Source organism: Ursus arctos, unplaced genomic scaffold (assembly GCF_023065955.2).
Source record: "Ursus arctos isolate Adak ecotype North America unplaced genomic scaffold, UrsArc2.0 scaffold_1, whole genome shotgun sequence".
Lineage (NCBI taxonomy): Eukaryota > Metazoa > Chordata > Mammalia > Carnivora > Ursidae > Ursus > Ursus arctos.
In genome coordinates this window covers 34209882-34231121 of record NW_026622763.1, presented here as the reverse complement: position 1 = coordinate 34231121, position 21240 = coordinate 34209882, and the positions used below count along the sequence as shown (strand labels likewise).

The window sequence follows — 21240 nt, the reverse complement described above, 5'->3', positions numbered from 1 at the left end:
TTCACTTAGCACCATGTTTTTGAGACTCATCTATATACCTGCCTGTGTCTGCAATTCATTGCTTCCTCTTACTGAGTAGTATTCCACTTTAGCTGTATTGCATCCTGGTTGTCCAGTTGGTGGACTTGTGGATTCTCTCTACTTTCTGGCAATTATGAATAATGCATATCATGAATATTATAGAATTTTTCCCTTAAGTGTTATACCCTGTGTCCTATTCTTGATGACTCTGAAGTAGTCTATAAGTTATTATTCAGTCTGAGGAAAAGGAGCAATGACCTTGCACTCTTCAAGTAGCCAGGTTATCTGTCCCTTCTCCAACAATGGAACATTCCCACTGCGGTCAGGTGAATCCATCATCAGGGAGGTTAACCTACATAAAGAAGGGACAGAGGTGTTGAGTGAGGGTTGTCTTCACACTCAAGTTTCTGTTGTTCTGTGCTTTTACTTGCTTTTGGTGAGCCACATTTTATCTCCTCAGAGATTTTTCATGAAAGTTCTCCTGGGTTGGTGATGTTCAGAAGTCTGAAGCTGAGTGATGCTACTTTGTACACAGAAGTGGGATGTATAACATGCACAAAGGAAGAAGCCTGGGAGACTAGATGGAGAAAGATCTAGAAGTATAGCTAGAAGTTGCCAGCTTCCCAGTGGAACACCTTCCAATGTTCTCTCTCCTGTAGCTCCTCAGCGCTTTAGTAAAAGATAACCTGTGTACTAACCACAGGGAGGCTGCAGAGCAAAAGTCCTCCCTTTCTTATGGGAACCCCTAGCTGTTGCCCGAATTCCTCAGTCCCTCCTCTCTCAACCAGAGAGCTTCTTTACTTCAGTTCGAGTGACAGCAACCTGGCAGTCTGTTAGGGTCACGCAAAAGACACTCCAAATTTCCTCACATGCCTTTTGGTAATCCTTTAGAAAACTTTGTGGTGTTTCTGGGTTCTGTTTAGCGGAGAGTACCCTCTTTCATTTCTTTTTTTTTTTTTTTTTAAGATTTTATTTGAGAGAGAGAGAGAGCACAAGCAGGGAGGAGAGGGAGAAGCAAGCTCTCCACTGAACAGGGAGCCCGATGTGGGACTTGATCCCAGGACCCTGAGAACATGACCTGACCTGAAGGCAGACGCTCAACCTACCGAACCACCAGGCGCTGCCCCACAGGCCCCCCCCACTTCCATTTCATAAGCAAGAAATAGTCTGGTTCCTGCAAGATGTATTGGTCTGTACTGCTCCAGACCATCCAAAATTAAGCCAATTTTTAAATCACTGGCTTTTGTATTGCATTCATCTTTTTCCCCAAGCCAACCAAGAATTGAGTATTTTTATATTTTAAAATCTGGAAAAATCCTTATCCCTCTAAAATACATTTCAAGGAATTTTATATATTAGCCTTCAGCGAAAGTAATATGCTTGTTTCTTTTGTTTTAATTCACCAAACAGAAAAAATACCGCCAACATCCAGACACTCTCAAGTTTACCTCAATTGAAGATGCTCCGATTATAGTACAGTCTAAAATCAACCAGGCCCAGAGAAGTGACGTAAGTGTTCATTCCATCTGTATTTTAATAAATGTTATACAAATACATTTGTATTCTAAACGTGCTGATTACCTGGAGTTACTGTGCAGTCTGAAGAGACTCAGTTACATGAGCAACTGTGCACCTCTCCCAGCCTTTCACTAGCGAAGCACTCCTCATTCCTATCTTTAGAGTGTTACGTATGCTGTGCTGACTGTCCTTTCAGCCATTTAACCTTGCTTCCCACGGAGAAGGTCAGGGGCTTCTCCTGATGACAAGAAACGCTGCAGGCCTATTTGTAGGAAAGACCAGGAAGACGAATATAGGCAACACACCTTACAGAGGCATTACACTGAGACACGAATCATGTAGAGTAAACCCCCCCCCAAGTCCCGTCAGTCACCCACAAAGTGTAAGAGAGATGGTTTGCGTACCCCACCCACTTAGCCTTTTCTGTGCGCAGGAAAGTGTCTGCAAGTTCACATCAGGTCATCTCCCTGGGCTAGCTTCTGTGAGGTGCCCCTACCGCAGTTCGGAGGTTCCTAGCGCATGCCGAGGGACCTTGGCCAAGGCTGAACTGGCACTAGGATAGGACCCTGTGCATTGCACGTGGAACCTTGAAGGCCTACAGATCTTTGCAGGTGAATGTGAGGATGACACAGAGAACGTCTTTGACGAAGAGCACTGCTATGCCATGTGACCTGTTCTGAGATGATTTTCCTGTGTCCTTAAACCCTTTCCCCTACTTTATACTTGTTGGTTAATGCATTTTCTTTTTATCTTTCAGGTGGCCTACAAAGCCAAAGGAGAAGAAATTCTTCACAAATACAACCTGCCGGCGGACCTGCCTCAGTTCCTCCAGGCGAAAGTTAATGCCTACAACATCAGTGAGGTGTGCCCGCGAGCTCAGCTGCCGATCGCTTGTGAGGCCTTTTCTAAATGGGCCTCGGTTACATTCAGATGCCTTTTTTCTTTCAGAATGTGTACAAAGCAGACTTGAAAGATTTGAGCAAGAAGGGGTATGACCTGAGAACGGACGCGATTCCCATCAGAGCTGCCAAAGCTGCCAGGCAGGCGGCAAGTGACGTAAGTCCAGCCGACGGTCGCCAGAGTGTAACTAGACCGTGTGGGTGGGGGTGGACCTGTGGTCCCGAAGCCACCACACCTGCCGTCCCCAGCTGAAGGGAGTCCTGCTGAAAACTGTTGAGAAAGGAAGATTCCCTAACCAGGTCTGAATTGTCCCGGTGTAAGGATATGTAGAGCCTTTACTGACCCTGTTCTAATGAACCACCCGAAGTGAAAGGTCTCCTCCGTATTTCTGCACAAATTCACATTATTCCCCTCATGGAAATAAAACAGTGGGTGGAAAAGTCACTCACTATTTAAGTCCTAACAGCCTCCTGGTGGAAAGATTTTGTCTCGGAATTTGCTTAGTTTATATGAATTCCCTCTTTCCCTTATTTCTTTTTGCTTCATTGCTTCCAGTGATGGATAAATTGGCCCTAAGGTTCATAGCAGTCGTTAGATTACATGAAAGTTAGAGATTTTGTTTGTCTTTGTTTTCCTTATCTTACTTTAACCTAGCTGTGAACTAGTTACTTTCCTCTTTGAGATTCAAATCAAATTGACTGAAGCCCCCTCCTGTTGACCTCTAGGAAGTGGGATCCCCTCCCCAATGCTTGTTGCAGATATTCTGAGGTTTATTCTCTTTCTGCGGCCTCTGGCTCCTGGTTTGCCCACAGCGGTTTTGCTCTGGCTCACCTGGACTCTCCCGCCCTGGACTCACTTCTCTTTCTGGTCTGCACGATCCAGAGATGGAACACAGCCCTGTCTTTTGGATTCCCCCAAGTCCCAAGCACAGCTTCACTGATTGTTTGAAATGAAGTTGACATTGCACTGATAGAAATAAGTTGCAATTGAATAATAAAGATTTGTGTTGTAAAAGCCCCACCATCCAAAATTTCTCACCCGTTCCCTTTCTCAGTGGGTGCTCTCCTCCCGCTGCTCCCCACGCCGACACACACACAAGCCTTCCTTCACATCTCTGCTTCTCCGTTTCCCACACTTCTTCCCAGATCTCCCCCAAGCAAGTTCAGTTCTTCTCACTTTATTATTCAGAACCAATTCATATTTACATACTGGCTCTGGGTCTCCCTTTGAATATCCAAAGACTCATTAAAATTCTACCACTAACACAGGCAGCTATTTGGGGTCTCCTGTAGCAGCACAATAGAATTGATAAAGATTGCAAAATGCTTATTTTTCATTTGTCTTTAACAGTATACAAGTGGAAAGGAATTTTACCTAGTCACCGACACCGATTATGGCAATGCACCCACCCCAACCTCTCTCAGGTGGCTGAAGCAGCGACAGACCATCAAATGGGCTCTAAGTTACATTTTACCAGGCTACATTTCAAACTGTATACAAATGAATATCTAATTGTTTGGTCATTGCAGTAGTTTCTGGGGAGCTCAATTGCTTTAAGTCACAGCCTCATTGTTCAGTATAATCTTCATAACTACATTTCAAAATTTGCCCACTTTTGTTTCCAATAGATTCAGTACAAAAAAGATTATGAAAAAGCCAAAGGAAAAATGGTTGGCTTCCAAAGTCTCCAAGATGACCCTAAACTGGTTCACTATATGAATGTGGCCAAGATGCAGTCAGACCGGGAGTATAAGAAAGACTATGAGAAGACAAAAACAAAACACAACACACCCCATGATATGTTCGATGTCGTGGCGGCCAAGAAAGCTCAGGATGTTGTCAGCAATGTCAACTATAAGCATCAGCTCCATCATTACACGTACCTGCCCGATGCCATGGACCTGGAGTTGTCTAAAAACATGATGCACATACAGAGCGATGTAAGTGACCCTTACTCCACGACACAATCCCCGTCCCCCGCCCCCCCCCGCCCAAGGTCAGAACCTGCAGGAGAACCCGCGGCTTCGGGCACCTACTCCTTTTTCCCCTTTGCTGTAGAATGCCTATAAGGAAGACTACAACACCTGGATGAAAGGCATAGGCTGGATCCCTATTGGCAGTCTGGAGGTGGAGAAAGTTAAGAAAGCAGGAGATGCCCTGAATGAAAAGAAGTACAGGCAACATCCAGACACCCTCAAATTTACCAGCATCGTGGACTCCCCAGTTATGGTCCAGGCAAAACAGAACACAAAGCAAGTCAGTGATGTAAGTACGAGGGAGGGGGCAAAGAATGGAGGGAGGCTTTCACAAAATAAATAACAGCTCAAATTTTTATTCTTCTGAGCCATTTTCCTTTTAATTTAATTTAAAGTAATTATTACAACTATTTTTAGTTTGGGGGGGTGCCTGGGTAGCTCAGTTGGTTAAGCATCCGACTCTTGATCTCAGCTCAGGTCTTAACCTCAGAGTCGTGAGTGCAAGCCCTGCATTGGGCTCCATGCTGGGCATGGAGCTTGCTTCAAAACAAAGCGAAAAACCGGACCACAGCCATTATTTTTAGTTTGGGCACTAATATTTTCTTTTATCTTGCTATTTATTTTCCTTTTTAAAACATCTTCCTATTTAGCTGCCTTTGAAATACTCTGTTATTGGATAAACTTGTCATGGTGAAAAATGCTACTCTCATACTCCACATGTGCGTGCACACACAAAATTCAGACTGAAATCCCAGACACTTTAAAGTAGCAAATTCATCGCATTCAATTCTGTACTAAGTTGCTTATATTTGCTTGTCATATGCAAAATACTAATACAGGGAAATAATTCACATGAGTATATTGTTTTGCTTCTCAGAATTCATCACACACAAATATTCTAGAGGCTTTTAAAAACACACATCTTGGAGATTAGGACGTTTTTTGCCTGCCTGTTCATAAACAATGTACGTGACCTGGCTAAAGTCAGATCTAGAGGGAAGTTTAGTGTATAGAAGGATTAAAGGGACATCAAAAGCGTTCATTTATTAATTCATTGAATGAATGTTTTTGAACTCCTTCCCTGTGCCCGGCATTGTATTATACGCTGATGGTATAAAGATGACGTAGACCAGGATTAGTGAGACATAGGGTATGACAAGGAAGGATGTGAGAGTATAAGACAAAGGCAAGGATAGAACCAGAGCACTGCCGTACCAAGAGTGAGTGCTGCAGGAGAGGTGTATGCCAAGTAAGTACAAGGCAAGAGGGTGACCGCCCACCAAGGCTTTCCTGGCAAATAGGGAAGGGTGCGTTCTTGGCGTGAGAAAAAACATAAGGACTGACAAGAGGTCATGGATGGAAGGACAGTGAAGGGTTTGGGATTGTTACCTGATCATTGAGGGTCTTGTGTGTTAACTTATCCTCTGGACATTGTGGGGTAGGTCGTGGGAGGTATTGAAGATTTTAATCCATGGAGTTGCATTATCAGGTCGGTGTTCTAAGACAGCTCTGACGAAGAGGCTGAGACTGCACTGGTGAGGGGAGAGATTGGAGGTAAGAAGGTAGATGAAAAGCTGTTACAGAAATCCAGCAGAAGCCTCATCTGGATTTGAACCGAAGTAGTAGCAATGGCAAGGGAGATGTGTACAAGGTAGAACGGGTGGGATTCTGTGAATGCTTAGCTATGGTTGCTAAAGGCAGTGAGGAAGTAAAGGCAGCTCTTGGATGCTTAGAAGAAATTATTTAGTATTTGAGGATTCAAATAGGTATCAGCCTCTTTAGACTCTGTGATACATACACAGCAGTTTACGCGCGATGTCCCACATAGACCTGACTGAGGGCTTATATGATAAATGACAGTCAAGAGGCTGGAATACTTGTGATTCTAGTTGTATTGTAGATTTTAGAAATTAAGCAATTTCTGTCTTTTCTATTACCAAGAGGAGGATACAGGTGCACCTAGATGTCTTTCTGACATCTGTAAAGGGATAAAATAGGGTAAATATGAAATGGTAAACCTTGTAAGTACACTGGGCTTATGTATAAGGGCCTTCATATCAAGAGAAAATTATTATATGGTTTTACTGCTACAATTATAATTGTAAAGTTTTTAGAAGAAATAAAAGATTCATTCTAAATGCTGTTTTCTAAGAATCAAATACCAAAAATGAAAGAACAAGACTTTAAGAACTGTTCACTCTACTAGCAAAGACCGGACTTTGCTGGCTTTGGTGAATTCTGTTTATTCAAGTTAGGGTTGCACATTTGAACGTATTTTCCATTAATCTCTAACAGTCCAAGATCTGTTTTCTATTTTTCTATTTTAATATACAATTTTTAGATCTTTCTAAAGATAAAAAATGCTTGAGTTTTTTAAAAACAGGAAAATACCTCCGATGATTTTTTTAAAGGTTTTATTTATTTGACAGAGAGTGTGAGTGACAGCGCACACGAGCACAAGCAGGGGGAGTGGCAGAGGGAGAGGGAGAAGCCGGCTCCCCGATGGGATCCATGCTCTGAGCCAAAGGCAGACACTTAACCAACTGAGCCACCCGGGCCCTCCCCCTTTGATGATTTTTAACATTAGAAATAGTGAGGGGACTGTGTTAGGGAATAACGCCTTTCAATGTGCAATCAAAGCATTTTCCTTTTTGTGCTATCTGCAGTGCATTTTAATTCTGTGATTGTGTGTTGCAGATCTTATACAAAGCGAAAGGAGAAGATGTGAAACATAAATACACTATGAGTCCTGATCTTCCTCAGTTTCTCCAGGCCAAGTGCAATGCTTACAATATAAGCGACGTGAGTAGGGTTTTTGATGGGGTGTGAAATCCAGACATGATTGAACAATAATAGAATTTTAGAGTAGGATGGGGCCTTGATAGTTATTTAGATCAGTTTCCCATACACCCTGTACGAAGCCTATGCCATGATGATGGCTCTCTGCCTCTTAAGCCTTTTCAAGGGTGGGACAAGTCGAAAGGATGTAACATTTTCCCTTACGTGGAGCCCAATATCTATTCCTCTAAAACTTTGATTTAGTTTTCCTAGTTTTGCAAGTGGAGGAAGATACTATCCTGCAGCAAAATGAGAATTATGAAATCCTTTTATTACAACAAACCTGAAATTTCTAAAGCTAACCACCAGGTCTTCCCTTGACCTTCCTTTCATAAGAGCGGACAACTTCATTTTCTCTAGTTGGTCCTCACACACCATGGTTTCCAGAACCTTTATTCCTGTCCTCTAAATCCACTCCAGTTCTTCAGTATCCCCCTGTGCTGTGTGCCCAAACCAGGCTGGGGTGAATAATTGGTGCAGCGTCCTATAATTTCATGCTACGTGAGGTGTGACGTTTTGCTAATGTGACTTCCTAAAGCAGAATGTGCTGTAGGAGATTCCTTTAGTTTATATCTGGAAACAAATAAAACAATCCCAGCAATCGAGGAATCACTTTAGCTGATTAATACAGAGCATGCTGACATCCTTTTTCCTTTTACATTGCAGGTCTGTTATAAACGGGACTGGCATGATTTAATAGCCAAGGGTAACAATGTGCTGGGTGACGCGATTCCCATCACTGCGGCCAAAGCGTCCAGAAACATTGCCAGTGATGTGAGTAAAAATTTTAGGTGAAATGTGGGTGATCGCCTGTTTAAAAAGTAATCAAACGTGTGCTTGTCTAAATGATACCAGATTGAAAACAATATGTTGAATTAGTGACATTGAAATTCTCCACAAAATATTGTTTTGAAAACCTGTCACTTTTCCAACATTCTGTGATTCTTTTCGGTTGACCCCACTTGGTAGAGCTGTCATAAATCTGACAGCCACTTCCTCCCTGGATTCATAGGCCAAATTACCTTTACTGACACATTTCCCTGACAGCCCACATTTATTTTCTGTGAGAACACCCTAAATGACACTAACGCATTAAATTCAAATGATTGCTTGCATTATAATTGTATTAAGAAGATGGAAAAGATGTTAGATAAAATGTAAAGTTTTTATAAGCCAAATGGGAAAAGGCCCATTTTTCTTGAATATACTTTTGGTTTATGTAAATCGATGCCCATTTCATCTCTAAAAGGAAAAGTATACACTTCTTCCCATCACTGAAGATCAAAAATTTCAAAACATGCGTGCCCGGTAGACTTCACTGTCACATACTGTTCCGGGGGCTACAATCACGGTTGGAGAAAAGAGAAGAAAGAAACCACCCATATGTACAGACTACATGGGAGCTAGGGGTGTAAGAATTCTACAGTTTCCTTGTCGGGATGCCACTGAAAATGTGTTCCTCAAAGATGTACACACCACTGTGAAATAAATTTCTAGTTTAAGGACAAAGTGAAAGTCCAAAATATGACGTCAATTTTTTTTTGTTAGAGTTTGAGCAGAGCTTTTTCTAACATGCCTAGAAAAGTCTTGATAATCCTTCTGCCTGCTAAACTCTTGTTTATAAATCAGTGCATTAAACGACGGGAGCAGAGTGTTAGCAGAGTTGAAGTAGATTTGCGTTCTCTTGCATAAAAATGGAGGCTTTGACCTGTTACCAACAGTACAACTCAATCTACACCCCACCCCCAGTTCAGCAGTGCGAGACCTTGGGCTGCAGAGCCGTCGCGTTGAGGCTTTTACTGCCGGGGAAGCTCGCAGCCTCTCCTGCCCTTGCTGCGGGTCCTGAACTCATCTGCAGCGGCTTCAGCAGCGAGCTTGGAAAGTAGCTGCTGAGACATGGGCGGGGAAGGCCAGGCACCTGCCTGTGCGGCATCTGAATTGCTGCCACCCAGAAAGAAGAGGGTTTTGTTTTAAGCTGATCCTGTCAGCCTGAGACAACACAGTCAAGTTTTGCTTCCCCTTCCCCAAGAAAACCTGAGTGTGAACTTGCATGTAGAGTCCTTTAGAGTTTCTTCTGCATCTGTTGCGTACGTATCACTAGGTCTCTGGCAACAGCAAATGGAAGATTTTCTCAATAATTTCTCATGTTCTATGATGTATGATAACCTTCTGTGGTGGTAATAACATATGGGGTGGGGAGAATTCACATCCCAGGAAACCAAGAGGTACTGGCCTTCTGTTTGGAAATGTGTCTTGTTTATATTAAGCATGAAAATTCAGGCTTTCAGTAAAGTTCTACATGCCAATGCCCTTGTAGGATCTATAGCAAAGAAAGAAACTGGTCCTGAATTTATCATGATACCCATTTGTAACCCGGCAGTGTTGGAGATAAACGTTTTCACTCTGACCTTTCTGGGGCACGTGGGAGTGGGTGGGTATGGTTTGCATTTCTTGTACAATCTTCCAGAAATGCACAATGTTCTAAGTTGCCTTTGTGTGTGAATATACTTGCTACACATAATGTTATCAATGCCTAGGACTTTGCTAACCAAATTTCGCCTTTGCAGTATAAATACAAGGAAGCTTATGAGAAGTCAAAGGGGAAGCATGTGGGCTTCAGAAGCCTCCAGGATGATCCCAAGCTGGTCCATTATATGAATGTGGCGAAGATGCAGTCAGATCGTGAATACAAGAAGAACTATGAGAACACCAAAACCAGCTACCATACCCCAGGGGACATGGTTAGCATCACTGCTGCAAAGTCGGCCCAAGATGTCGTCACCAACGTCAACTACAAACAGCCCGTACATCATTACACGTACCTACCCGATGCCCTGAGTCTCGAGCATACCAGGAATGTGAATCAAATTCAGAGTGATGTGAGTATATATAACATAACAGACCCAGACATGTTGGTACTTAAAGGATAATCATTTCTTCCTGTTTTAGTAGACTTCACAATACAGTAAGGTATTTGAAAAATGCACTTTAAAACAAACAGTCATTATTGAAAGACTAACAAAGGCATGGTAGACGAGCTGTGTTTTTGCTGGCTTTCTGTGCTCCTATTGTAATCATTGATACTGTCTTTATTAACTTATGGATCAAAGATAAAACCATATTCCACCAAGTATATAAACCACCTTCGTTCTCAACAAGAGGAAATGGTTGCTCTTGGCAGGCCCGCTTCAATGGTGAGATGTATAATGCAAAATAGTATTCTCTATTCTTTCTGAATTCGGGAAAGGTTTTTTCTTTTTTTAACTAAAAATCACACTCTCGTGCATGTTAATCTATGTGATGAGTCATCTAGAATGAACCAGGAAGGCTTTGTGATTGCAGCATGATTCATGGAGAGCTGCATGGGGAGGCTGTTTAATATTCAGGGCATCTCCTTCTGCAGGAACCAGATTTCTCTAAGAATCATCCTCTGTAAGGGAATATATCGTGTTCATTTATTGTTGCTCAACGAAGATGTCTCTCCCCAGCTGAGATCAGGAATAGCCTAGATGAACAGGATGGGTGAAATTCAAAGTTGTGGGTTTTCAGTGAAATCAAAAAGAAAGCCCAATTTATTGTCAAAAGAGACACAACTTTTTTTTAGCATGAGCCATGGAGATATGTGGCCTAGATTCCCTCTGTGTCGTATAATGCACTCTTAACAACAGAACTGCTTTTTCTTATTACCAAATTCTGGGTAACGAGCTCAGGGGCATAGCCGGGAGCATGCTGGAAGGGTCGAACTGCAGATTTCAGAGAGCTTCTTTGAGTATTCGGCAGGATATCTCCTCATATAAGGTTACTCTTTTACAGAATGTGTATAAGGACGAGTATAACAACTTCTTCAAGGGCATTGGATGGATCCCTATTGGTTCTCTGGAGGTTGAGAAGGTCAAGAAAGCAGGTGATGCTTTAAATGAGAGGAAGTATCGACAGCACCCAGATACCATCAAGTTCACAAGTGTGCCCGATTCCATGGGCATGGTTTTGGCTCAGCAGAACACTAAGCAGCTAAGCGATGTAAGTGGTTTCCCTTCAAAAGGGTTTATCCAGAGGCACCTGGGATTATCTGTGGATTTTATTTCTCAGGCCAGTCTCTGTTGTCACATTATCACAGATATCCAGGGGCGCCTGGGCGGCTTGGTCTGTCAGGCGGCCGACTCAGCGTATGATCTCAGGGTCCTGGGATTGAGCCCTGCATCAGGCTCTGCACTCGGCAGGGAGTTGGCTTGAGGATTCTCTCTCTCCTCCGCTCCCTCTGCCCCTTCCCCCGCCCACGCGTGTGCGCGCGCGCTCTCTCTCTCTCCCCCTCTCTCAAATAAATAAATAAATAAATCTTATAAAAAGGGGGTTTATCCATGAATAACCCCCATTCCACCATCCTTCTTAATTCAGTGTGTGAAGGTGCATCCGTGTTAGCTCATCAACTGCTGTCAGGGGTATGATAGAAAGGTCTTACTTTTGAAACAACATGCAACTTGAACATACAGAGAATGAGGGAGGAGAGAAGGAGGATTTTCCAAATTTGCTCTATTTTCCAAATGTAGAGAATCTGTGCCATTTATAAGCAGACCCCTATTATTATACACATGAAATGAAATGAAATGATTACTGTTATCATCTGTGATTCCATCTGAATTGTAAACCAAGCTATTTATTGCTCTGAGTTGCAACCGTCCTACCTAGCTACTTGAGGGGGAAGGTATAATGTCCTAATCTCTTGCGTAAGAGCTCAACATTCTGAAAGGCAAGCCAGAGAGAGGCCTCTGGGGAGGATGGAAGCAGTTTACTTTTCAAGTCAGCTGAGCCTCATTTCTGAGCCCAGGTCTATCCGGACCCTTATTCTTAGAGCCTAATTACCATGCTCAGTGCTTCCCCTCATTGGGTAATTTCAGAGTTCTGTTAAAGTAACTCCACCAGAAAGAGAGTGTAGGTAAAAAGCAAAGAAAAGAAGAGGTTGTGTGTTTTTAGCCCCAGATATTGGAAGGTGGGGAAGGCTTTGCTTGGCTCAGACTTGAGAATTATCTGTGGATTTTCTTTCTCAGGCCAGTGTCTGTTGCCGCATTACCACAGTTATTTTGGGATTAGTACTATTGTAGTAGGAATAAATGTGGAAATTCTTCTGATTTCTTTTGTTCTCACTGTGGTTTTCCAGTTAGCTAGGAGCACTGGACGCTCATTCTTTGTCTTCTCCACCCCAATAAATGCCATTAACATCTACCCAGTGACTCAAGCCAGAAACCTGGCTGTCATTGCTGCTGCCTCCCTGCGTGATCCCGGCATCGGTGCACCTCGGTCTCCCCCAGTGTCCCCTGGGGCACTCGCCTGTCATTCACCTGCCCACAGTTAGTTAGGGCTTCCGTACCTCTCATGGGGTCAACTGCACTAAGCTGGTATCTGGCTTCCCTGCCTGGAGTCACACATGACCACCAGAAGAATGGTCTTAAAATATAAATCACAGCCCTCTTATACTTAAAACCTTTTAGTAACTTCTCCTTGAACTTAAAAGCTAAACTTGTTCCCTTGGCTGAAAAGACCCTCAGCTCTGTGCCCCTGCTCCCCATCCTAATTCTGTCGGGCCCCCTTGGCACACTCCAGCCCTGTGATGCAGCTGCCTTCAGTCCCTCACGCTGGCGCTGCCCTTTCCAGACTCAGGGCCCCAAATGCTCTGCTTTGGCCTGAACCCCTCCCTTCAAGTCTGAGCATAAATGTTATCTCCTTAGAGAGCCTTTGCTGACTACCCTTGTTTCTTTCCTGAAGTTATTCTATTTACAACACATCACACATTCTAGCTCTATCTTAGAGTTAAATTTTTATTTTCTGTCTCCTCCACTGCACGGTAACCTTCAAGAGGGCATGTCCGCCCTTGTTAGCACATTACATGCAGAAACGTATCACCCTACCTGGCCCATAGTGCTGTCCAATAAATACTGGTGGAATAAGCAAACGGATATGTCTACTAACACCCTGCCATGTGGTAATATAGGTATTTGACCTGTATATGGAAAAACACAAATGATTACCTTCCTTTTTAAAGGGGTGTGTACCTGCTGGAACTGACATTATATCAGCTAATGATATTTGCATTCTGCCTCCTTTGGTTTTAGTTGAACTACAAGGTGGAGGGGGAGAAACTGAAGCACAAATACACCATGGACCCCGAATTACCTCAGTTTATTCAGGCCAAGGTCAACGCCTTCAACATGAGTGATGTAAGTATTTGGGCTGGTACCAGTCTAACACTGCTAAGATGGGCCTCTTCTTTTCCATTCTGTATAACTCTAGCAGTGAGCATTTTAAGGGAAGCAAACTCAGTGTGGATCTTTTGAGTCTCTGTTCGCAGAGGTCGTTGAGAAGAGATGACCTCTGGTTAACCTGTGAGGTAGACCCAGGTAGAGTCTCCTCACCATCCCCCATCCTTGGGATGTACATTCTGTCTGCTGTCCCCACAATGGGAGCCATTTTCAAGGATGCAGTCCTGATAGGGCAATATGTTATCGAGACCACCTGAACGGTATACGTGACTAAACCCAGTTAAGGCCTCTGTATAAACTTTAAGATCGTGGTGGGCAGGGGAGGAGAGCTACTTGTCTTGCGGCTGCCCAAGACAAGCCTTGTGTGTGAGTTCCCTTGTTTATTAAACCTGCCACCTACCAATTGGTATGGGCTCCCTCTTTGTTCAGTTTCATCTTGTCCTCCATGTCCGGGGACCAGTTTTTGAATCAGCAGTCTAAAGATTGGCCCAGAGGGGAAGACGAACCATGAGAGACTATGGACTCCGGGAAATAAACTGAGGGCTTCAGAGGGGAGGGGGTGGGGGGATGGGTTAGCCCGGTGATGGGTATTAAGGAGGGCACGTAGTGCATGGAGCACAGGGTGTTATGAGCAAACAATGAATCATGGAACACTACATCAAAAATTAATGATGTACTGTATGGTGACTAACATAACATAAAAAAAATAAAGATTGGCCCATTATCATAGAATCTGAGACTAGAAGCTACCATAAAATTTCACTTGATAACAGGCTTTTCCAAACTGTGGACATCACTCATTAGAGGGTTATAGAATCAATCTCGTAGGTTGTATTGCACTTTTTAAAAAGTGGAACAAAATGAGACACACAAGATTGGAAAGTACAGTAGTGAATAGTCTGTAATAAGGACAAGTATTGCTTTATATAACTTTTGTTTCAGTTATTAAAACTTGTATAAAAGTTTATTGTAATTTTCTTTAGAAACATTTCTTGCATATAACCAGCCTCTTGGGTAGTCTAGATACATAATTGGTGGTGATCTTTAAATTCACTATTATAAATTGTTTCTTTTTGCTTTAAAAAAAGTTGGTGGATTCTAACTTAAAAACATCATCAAACCGGATAAAATCGTTCATTTCTTAAGAGATGACTTAGTCATTTTTCCTAACATTTTAGACTCTCTTTTGTCTCCAAATACACATTTTTTGGTACTCATTTCTATGCTTTTGGTTTATTTAATTTTTTCCCCTGGTTTTATAAATAATATTTAAACATTAAGAGTAATCAGATCTGGGTGGTACTACATCCGAATTTTTTATTTTAGTATTCATACCTTTCTCTAAGTTTTAATTGTTTCATTACAAAAAATACAAGAAAATAAAGTATTGCATGCTTATTATAGAAGAGTTTGATAATATAGAAATATACTCAGATAGAATAATAAAATAATAAAATACTCTTTTCCTTTTTCAAGTCTCATTATAAAGCAGACTGGAAGAAAACTCTTGCTAAGGGCTATGATTTGAGACCAGATGCCATTCCAATTGTTGCTGCAAAAAGTTCAAGAAATATTGCTAGTGATGTAAGTATAATTTGAAAGTGGAAAACTCTTCTTTATATTTTAAAAATCTTTATATGGTATATGAGGCTATATGCGCTGTATTAGGAAATAAATAGAAAGTTATAATATAAAAATATTTCCTAACATCCAAAGTGCCAATGGTTTTTTTATTACTTCAAAATCTTTAGAAATTTAATACAGTTATTACAAAAAAGAAAATTCTTTGTTTTAAACTGAAATAGTTGGAACTGTCATTGGTATCATTGTTATGAACTTGGAAACTGCTGTTTATTTGGATTTTTTCAAGAAAAAAAGCGTTGGCATACTAAAATGTCACTAAATCATTTAAAATCTCCAAGTTTTTAAAAGAATAAGATTTTTAAATATAATTTTCACAAAAAACCCCGTAAAATAGGAAAACCAGGAAGAATTATAGATTAAATGACAGGATTTTAGTTACTTACCTACTTAATTACTTTTTATAAATTAAGTTATATTTTCATGTGAGTTGATATAATACCTTGATAGAGTAAAAACTCATTCACGTGGAGTCCAGTAAACTAATTTGTATAAGAGCTTTGCTGAAATTTATTCAGGATTATACAACTACTTTATAAAGTAATGCAAATTATTTGGAAATAGATCATTAAAAAATATACACCAAATTCTTCAAAAACTTTTCAGGAACCTTTGAGAATATTCAAAGAATCTACTTATGAATAATATAGATGTAAACCACAAATTATCCCATTCTTCATTATCCCCAGAACATATCTCAAGACCCTTCATTAGAAAAATTTTACTCGTTGTTTATTTAAAAATACTAAAATATTTAGGTGTTACTTGGATTCAGACCAGATTTGGCTGTTGCTTAATTTGTTATATAAATTCAGTCTGACACTTAAGCATTTCCTACAATTGACCCTATCACACTTCTGTCTGCCCTTCTTTTTCATATAGTTCAAGTATAAGGAGGCTTATGAGAAAGCCAAAGGCAGGCAGATTGGATTTCTCAGTCTTCAGGATGATCCTAAACTGGTTCATTACATGAATGTGGCCAAAATGCAGTCAGATCGTGAGTACAAAAAGGGCTATGAAGCCAGCAAGACCAGGTATCACACACCCTTGGACATGTTCAGCGTGACAGCCGCCAAGAAATCTCAGGAGGTCGTCACCAACACCAACTACAAACAGCCCTTCCACAGCTACACTCTTCTGCCTGATGCCTTGAATGTGGAGCATTCCAGGAATGCAATGCAGATCCAAAGCGATGTATGTAATAGCCAACACATCACTGGCATAGAATCAGTTATCCCTTTCTAGCTGGTGGGAGGGGAGAACAAGAAATTGGCAGTTCCATTTACTTCATCTTACACCTGGCTGGACTCACTATAATTAGAGATCCTCTCCAGAATTTGGAGTTTTAGAATTTCACTCATTTGAACTATATATAGCTTTAGAATTTTTTTGGTTATTATATATGTGTGTGTGTGTGTGTGTGTGTGTGTGTGTGTGTGTGTGTGTGTGTGTGTTTGACACAGTACATGATGTATTCTGTGAAAAACCAATAGACTCAAATGAATGCCATGTAATATCTTTTCCTGTATAAAATTCTTTTACCTTTTCCTCTAAGAAAGTTAAGTTTTATAAAAGAATTATTTGGGTTAGGTTTTCCTGTTCAAAACCACCATGGATGCAGTCATTTTTTTTTTAAGATTTTATGTTTAAGTAATCTTTGCACCCAATGTGGGGCTCAAACTCACAATCCTGAGATCGAGAGTCACATGGTCTACAGACTAAGCCAGCCAGGAGCCCCTGAATGCAACTGCTTTTGAAATTTTGTTTTTTCCAAAAGATGGTAGGGAATAAAAAGCAGGTGATTCTCTTCTCCCTCCCTTTTTTTTTTTTTTTTTTGATAAGGAGTAAATCATCTAGCCAAAGAAACCCAAGCCCCAACTCCTTCTGAAATGAAAATTTCCTTTTTCTTTGTAAAGAATCTCTACAAATCCGACTTTACCAACTGGATGAGAGGGATCGGCTGGATCCCATTAGAGTCACTGGAGGTGGAGAAAGCAAAGAAAGCTGGAGAGATCCTTAGTGAGAAGAAGTATCGCCAGCACCCTGAGAAGCTGAAGTTCACCTATGCCATGGACACAATGGAACAAGCACTTAACAAAAGCAACAAACTGAATATGGATAAGGTAAGAACTCTCCTGCTGGTCTCAGCCCAAGAACCCTTACAGCGCTCAAGTCCTTGAGCCCTGGCGGTGCTGCTATAATCGTCCTCAGCATTTTTCTCTTTATGATGGTCGCGGTGGTGGTGAGAGGGGGCATTCTATAACTTTCATCATGTCTAGAGAGCTCTCACATACACTGACTCAGGCTGTCTACACCACGCTGAGGGTGCGACAACTGCAAAACTCCACATAGTATGAGGTTGGGGCAAGATGACATTTGTTTTTGTGGAAGAAGGCTCCCTAGTTTGATGTTTTTTTCCTCATTGTGTGTTCAGTCTCATCAGCCCGTCTTCTTGCTAGGTCATCCATTTGCCAATATCAAATTTAATCTCTTCTATCTTGGAGACGTGAGTCTCTTCCTCTTGATAGCACTATTACAGACTTGTCCTGCTGTACAGTCACGTGCCTGTCTTCCTTGTTGCAGAGGCTCTACACTGAAAAATGGAACAAAGACAAGACCACCATTCACGTCATGCCGGATACTCCAGACATTTTACTGTCCAGAGTAAACCAAATCACCATGAGTGATGTAAGTAGATTAACAACAACAGTAAAGTGGGAGAAGGTTGGAGGGAACTAATATATATGGAATGTCTCTTTTATATACCAGCCACTTCAAAATCAAGATTCCCATTCTGACCAAGTCACATGTTGCTGGTGTTATTCTATTTCATTGTTTAGAAACTGTACAAAGCTGGCTGGGAAGAGGAAAAGAAGAAAGGCTATGACCTGAGGCCTGATGCCATCCCAATAAAGGCTGCAAAAGCCTGTAGAGACATTGCCAGTGATGTAAGTGCCTCCGCTGGGCCCTCTGTAGGCTCAGCGAATGAGAAGCCTATGAGCCAAGTTCGTGTATGTGTGTGTGTGTGTGTGTGTGTGTGTGTGTGTGTGTATTCAAGAGCTACAGTCAACCCTCCCCAGTGTTGGTGGGACCCTCCTCTGTGGAACACACAAGACCTTTTCCTTCACCCAGTTCAAGGACCCTCTAATCATTTGTTAATTATTTGATATAAAAAGTGACTAGGTCTTGTTAATATAAGTTGCTCTTACAGTACTCAAATCATTAATAGGCAATTCTGAGCAAATGCTGGATACAGGCTATCCATTTTACCCAAGAGACCCTTGGTTAGACTCGAATTAAAGATGCACCATGAGAAATTGTGCCTGTAGCCTATTCTGATGAGACAGGTGAGTGAGAAAAGCTGCTTTCTAAAGCACCCTAAAACAACTTATTCATGCATTTCTTTGATTAACACTGAGATCATTTTCTTTCCACGGACTCAAGTCTGGCAACAAATTTGAAGTAAAAAGATTTTGCTCCCTGCCCCTGTGAGCTCTAAAACCGTACACCTTTGACAAAGCTAATGGCATCTAATGAATTCTGTTTTGCTCTCTTTCCTTCACTGACTTCACCGTGCTTCCTTTCCCATCCACAGTACAAATACAAGCAAGCTTATGAACAAGCCAAAGGGAAACACATTGGCTTCCGGAGCCTAGAAGACGACCCCAAGTTGGTACACTTCATGCAGGTGGCCAAGATGCAGTCAGACCGGGAATACAAGAAGGGATACGAGAAATCAAAGACCTCCTTCCACACTCCGGTGGACATGCTGAGTGTGGTGGCAGCCAAGAAGTCTCAAGAAGTGGCCACCAACGCTAACTACAGAAATGTGATCCATTCCTACAACATGCTTCCCGATGCCATGGGCTTTGAATTGGCCAAAAATATGATGCAGATTCAAAGTGATGTACGTGACAGCCACATCATTTGCAGAACATTGACCTTGGTTAATAAGCAAATCAGGAATGACCATAACCTAGGACATTTTGAAAATCCTGAAAGAAATTAATGTATAATTTCCAACCAAGTTGCTTATTTTCTACCTTAGATGGAATTTCTTTAACAAAGGAGGATACATTCTAGAAACCAAAGTCTTATTTTCTACCATTACTGCTGTGAGGATTGGTGGTTGCTGGATTCAGCTAGGGCAAATGAAAATTTGTTTCAGAGAACATGTTGAAGGAAACATGTCAAGCAAAGAGGGTCAGAAGCAGAAACAGCTCCTGATACACGAGTAAGAGGAAAGTCAGGAAGTCCGATCACTTGCTAGCTCCTGCCCCTCACTCCTAACTCCACTACTTTCAATTCTGTAGTCGCCCGTATTACTTGCTGATGAAACGTTGAGGAGGTAGAAACTATCGGAATGAATGTGAGGCAGTCACAGAGTAGAGCCAAGAATTCCACTATAGAGGTCATTTATTTGGTGGCTGGGAGAAGGGAATTTAAATTACTAGCCAAAGGCAGGCCACACCATGCTCGTGTTTCTCTTAGGGAATGTAAGAGCTCAGCTCTTAATTGCCAGGCAGGTATGTAGTGTCCATATAAAAGCCACCAAGGTAGACTTGTAGAGGAAAATATCAGAATTGGGGGGGAAAAAAACAAAATTTGCACAGAGTACCAGTGAGGTTTCTGGCATACCCAAGGGAATTGTAGCAGTGGTGGGTAATCAAAGCTTACAACGAAAGAGAGAACCAGGATCCTGGTGAGTCACCTGTCAACCAAGGGAACTTGGAAATTTATGTAAGAAAGGCCAGCACAGTCACATTTCTCAAGATAATAGTCACATGATAACTAATCCAGTTGGTATTTCTTAGCATTTTTTCTTTATGAAGGCACTGAGGAAAACAAACCACAAAGATATTACTGCTTATTTTTAATTTCTCATGCAAAAAAAAATGTAAGAAAAATGTTTAGGAACAAAAATAGTTGGAGTTCGATATACTACTGGTTAAAAACTAAAGGGGAACTTAGGGAATATTGAATACCCACTCATGGTTCTTGGCAGCTTTGGTTTCTTCTGATCCCTGAACTTTCCCTCTTTTGCAGAATCAGTACAAAGCTGACTATGTTGACTTCATGAAGGGGATTGGATGGCTCCCTCTGGGCTCCCTGGAGGCTGAGAAAAACAAGAAAGCCATGGAGATAATCAGTGAAAAGAAGTACCGCCAACACCCAGACACTTTGAAGTATTCCACTTTGATGGACTCAATGAACATGGTTTTGGCCCAGAATAATGCAAAAATTATGAATGAAGTGAGTCTTTTGATAGTATAATATTTCCTGTGCACCAGCAAAAAAGCCAGGTCTTCGTACATTTATTTGATCTGCAGGTTTTGCTAAAGGTTTTAGGGCATCACAATTAATGTTTATTCAGCTTTGAAAAAGGGTTAAAAAAAGATAGAAATTAGTCCTAATTAGTGGTGCCCTAAATGTTCAGTGAACCACTCTGCCCAACAGACATAAGAAAATAAATATGAATCGTTTCTCTTCATGCAAATTTTGGAAAGAAGTCTTGTTTGGCTAAGGTGAGGTCGAGTAGACGTTCACAATGCTGAATCAGCAAATTGTTTGCCTGCCAGCTGGGTGTTGCTGCCCACCCTGCTTCTTAGCTGCTTTGATGGAATCAAAGGAGACTCCTGGATCCTGTGGCTATAGCAGCATTCTGAGCCAGGACCTTCTCTGGGCAAATCACGAGAGCAGTTGTTCTGTACAAGTAGTTCCTTGGATCGTTAATTATTCCAGCTTTAGAAAAGCCTTACTGTATTTTTAAATTTATTTTTTATTTTTTATTTTATTTTTTTAAAGAATTTATTTATTTATTTGACAGAGATAGAGACAGCCAGTGAGAGAGGGAACACAAACAGGGGGAGTGGGAGAGGAAGTAGCAGGCTCATAGCGGAGGAGCCTGATGTGGGGCTCGATCCCATAACGCCGGGATCACGCCCTGAGCCGAAGGCAGAAGCTTAACCGCTGTGCCACCCAGGCGCCCCTATTTTTAAATTTATTAGCCATGATAGATACCAAGACCAAAAAGCATATCCACCTTGGACTTCTCTTTTTAATTGATAAATAATAAAATAATTGCAGCAGTT

General features: G+C 41.6%; 1 protein-coding gene across 50 annotated transcripts in view; it reads left to right on the top strand.

Annotated features, from left to right (window-relative positions):
• The window catches only part of NEB (nebulin), a 232153-nt gene that overhangs the window by 55059 nt on the left and 155854 nt on the right, over positions 1–21240 (top strand). For all 50 annotated transcript variants that reach the window (XM_057317597.1, XM_057317600.1, XM_057317623.1 and 47 more), the window contains 17 exons: positions 1432–1530; positions 2297–2401; positions 2488–2595; positions 4068–4379; positions 4498–4704; positions 7113–7217; positions 7920–8027; positions 9821–10132; positions 11067–11273; positions 13361–13465; positions 14984–15091; positions 16031–16342; positions 17065–17271; positions 17732–17836; positions 17989–18096; positions 18744–19055; positions 20195–20401. In XM_057317597.1, the coding sequence (XP_057173580.1) occupies positions 1432–1530; positions 2297–2401; positions 2488–2595; positions 4068–4379; positions 4498–4704; positions 7113–7217; positions 7920–8027; positions 9821–10132; positions 11067–11273; positions 13361–13465; positions 14984–15091; positions 16031–16342; positions 17065–17271; positions 17732–17836; positions 17989–18096; positions 18744–19055; positions 20195–20401 (3027 nt within the window). The remainder of the gene's footprint in view (positions 1–1431; positions 1531–2296; positions 2402–2487; positions 2596–4067; positions 4380–4497; positions 4705–7112; positions 7218–7919; positions 8028–9820; positions 10133–11066; positions 11274–13360; positions 13466–14983; positions 15092–16030; positions 16343–17064; positions 17272–17731; positions 17837–17988; positions 18097–18743; positions 19056–20194; positions 20402–21240) is intronic.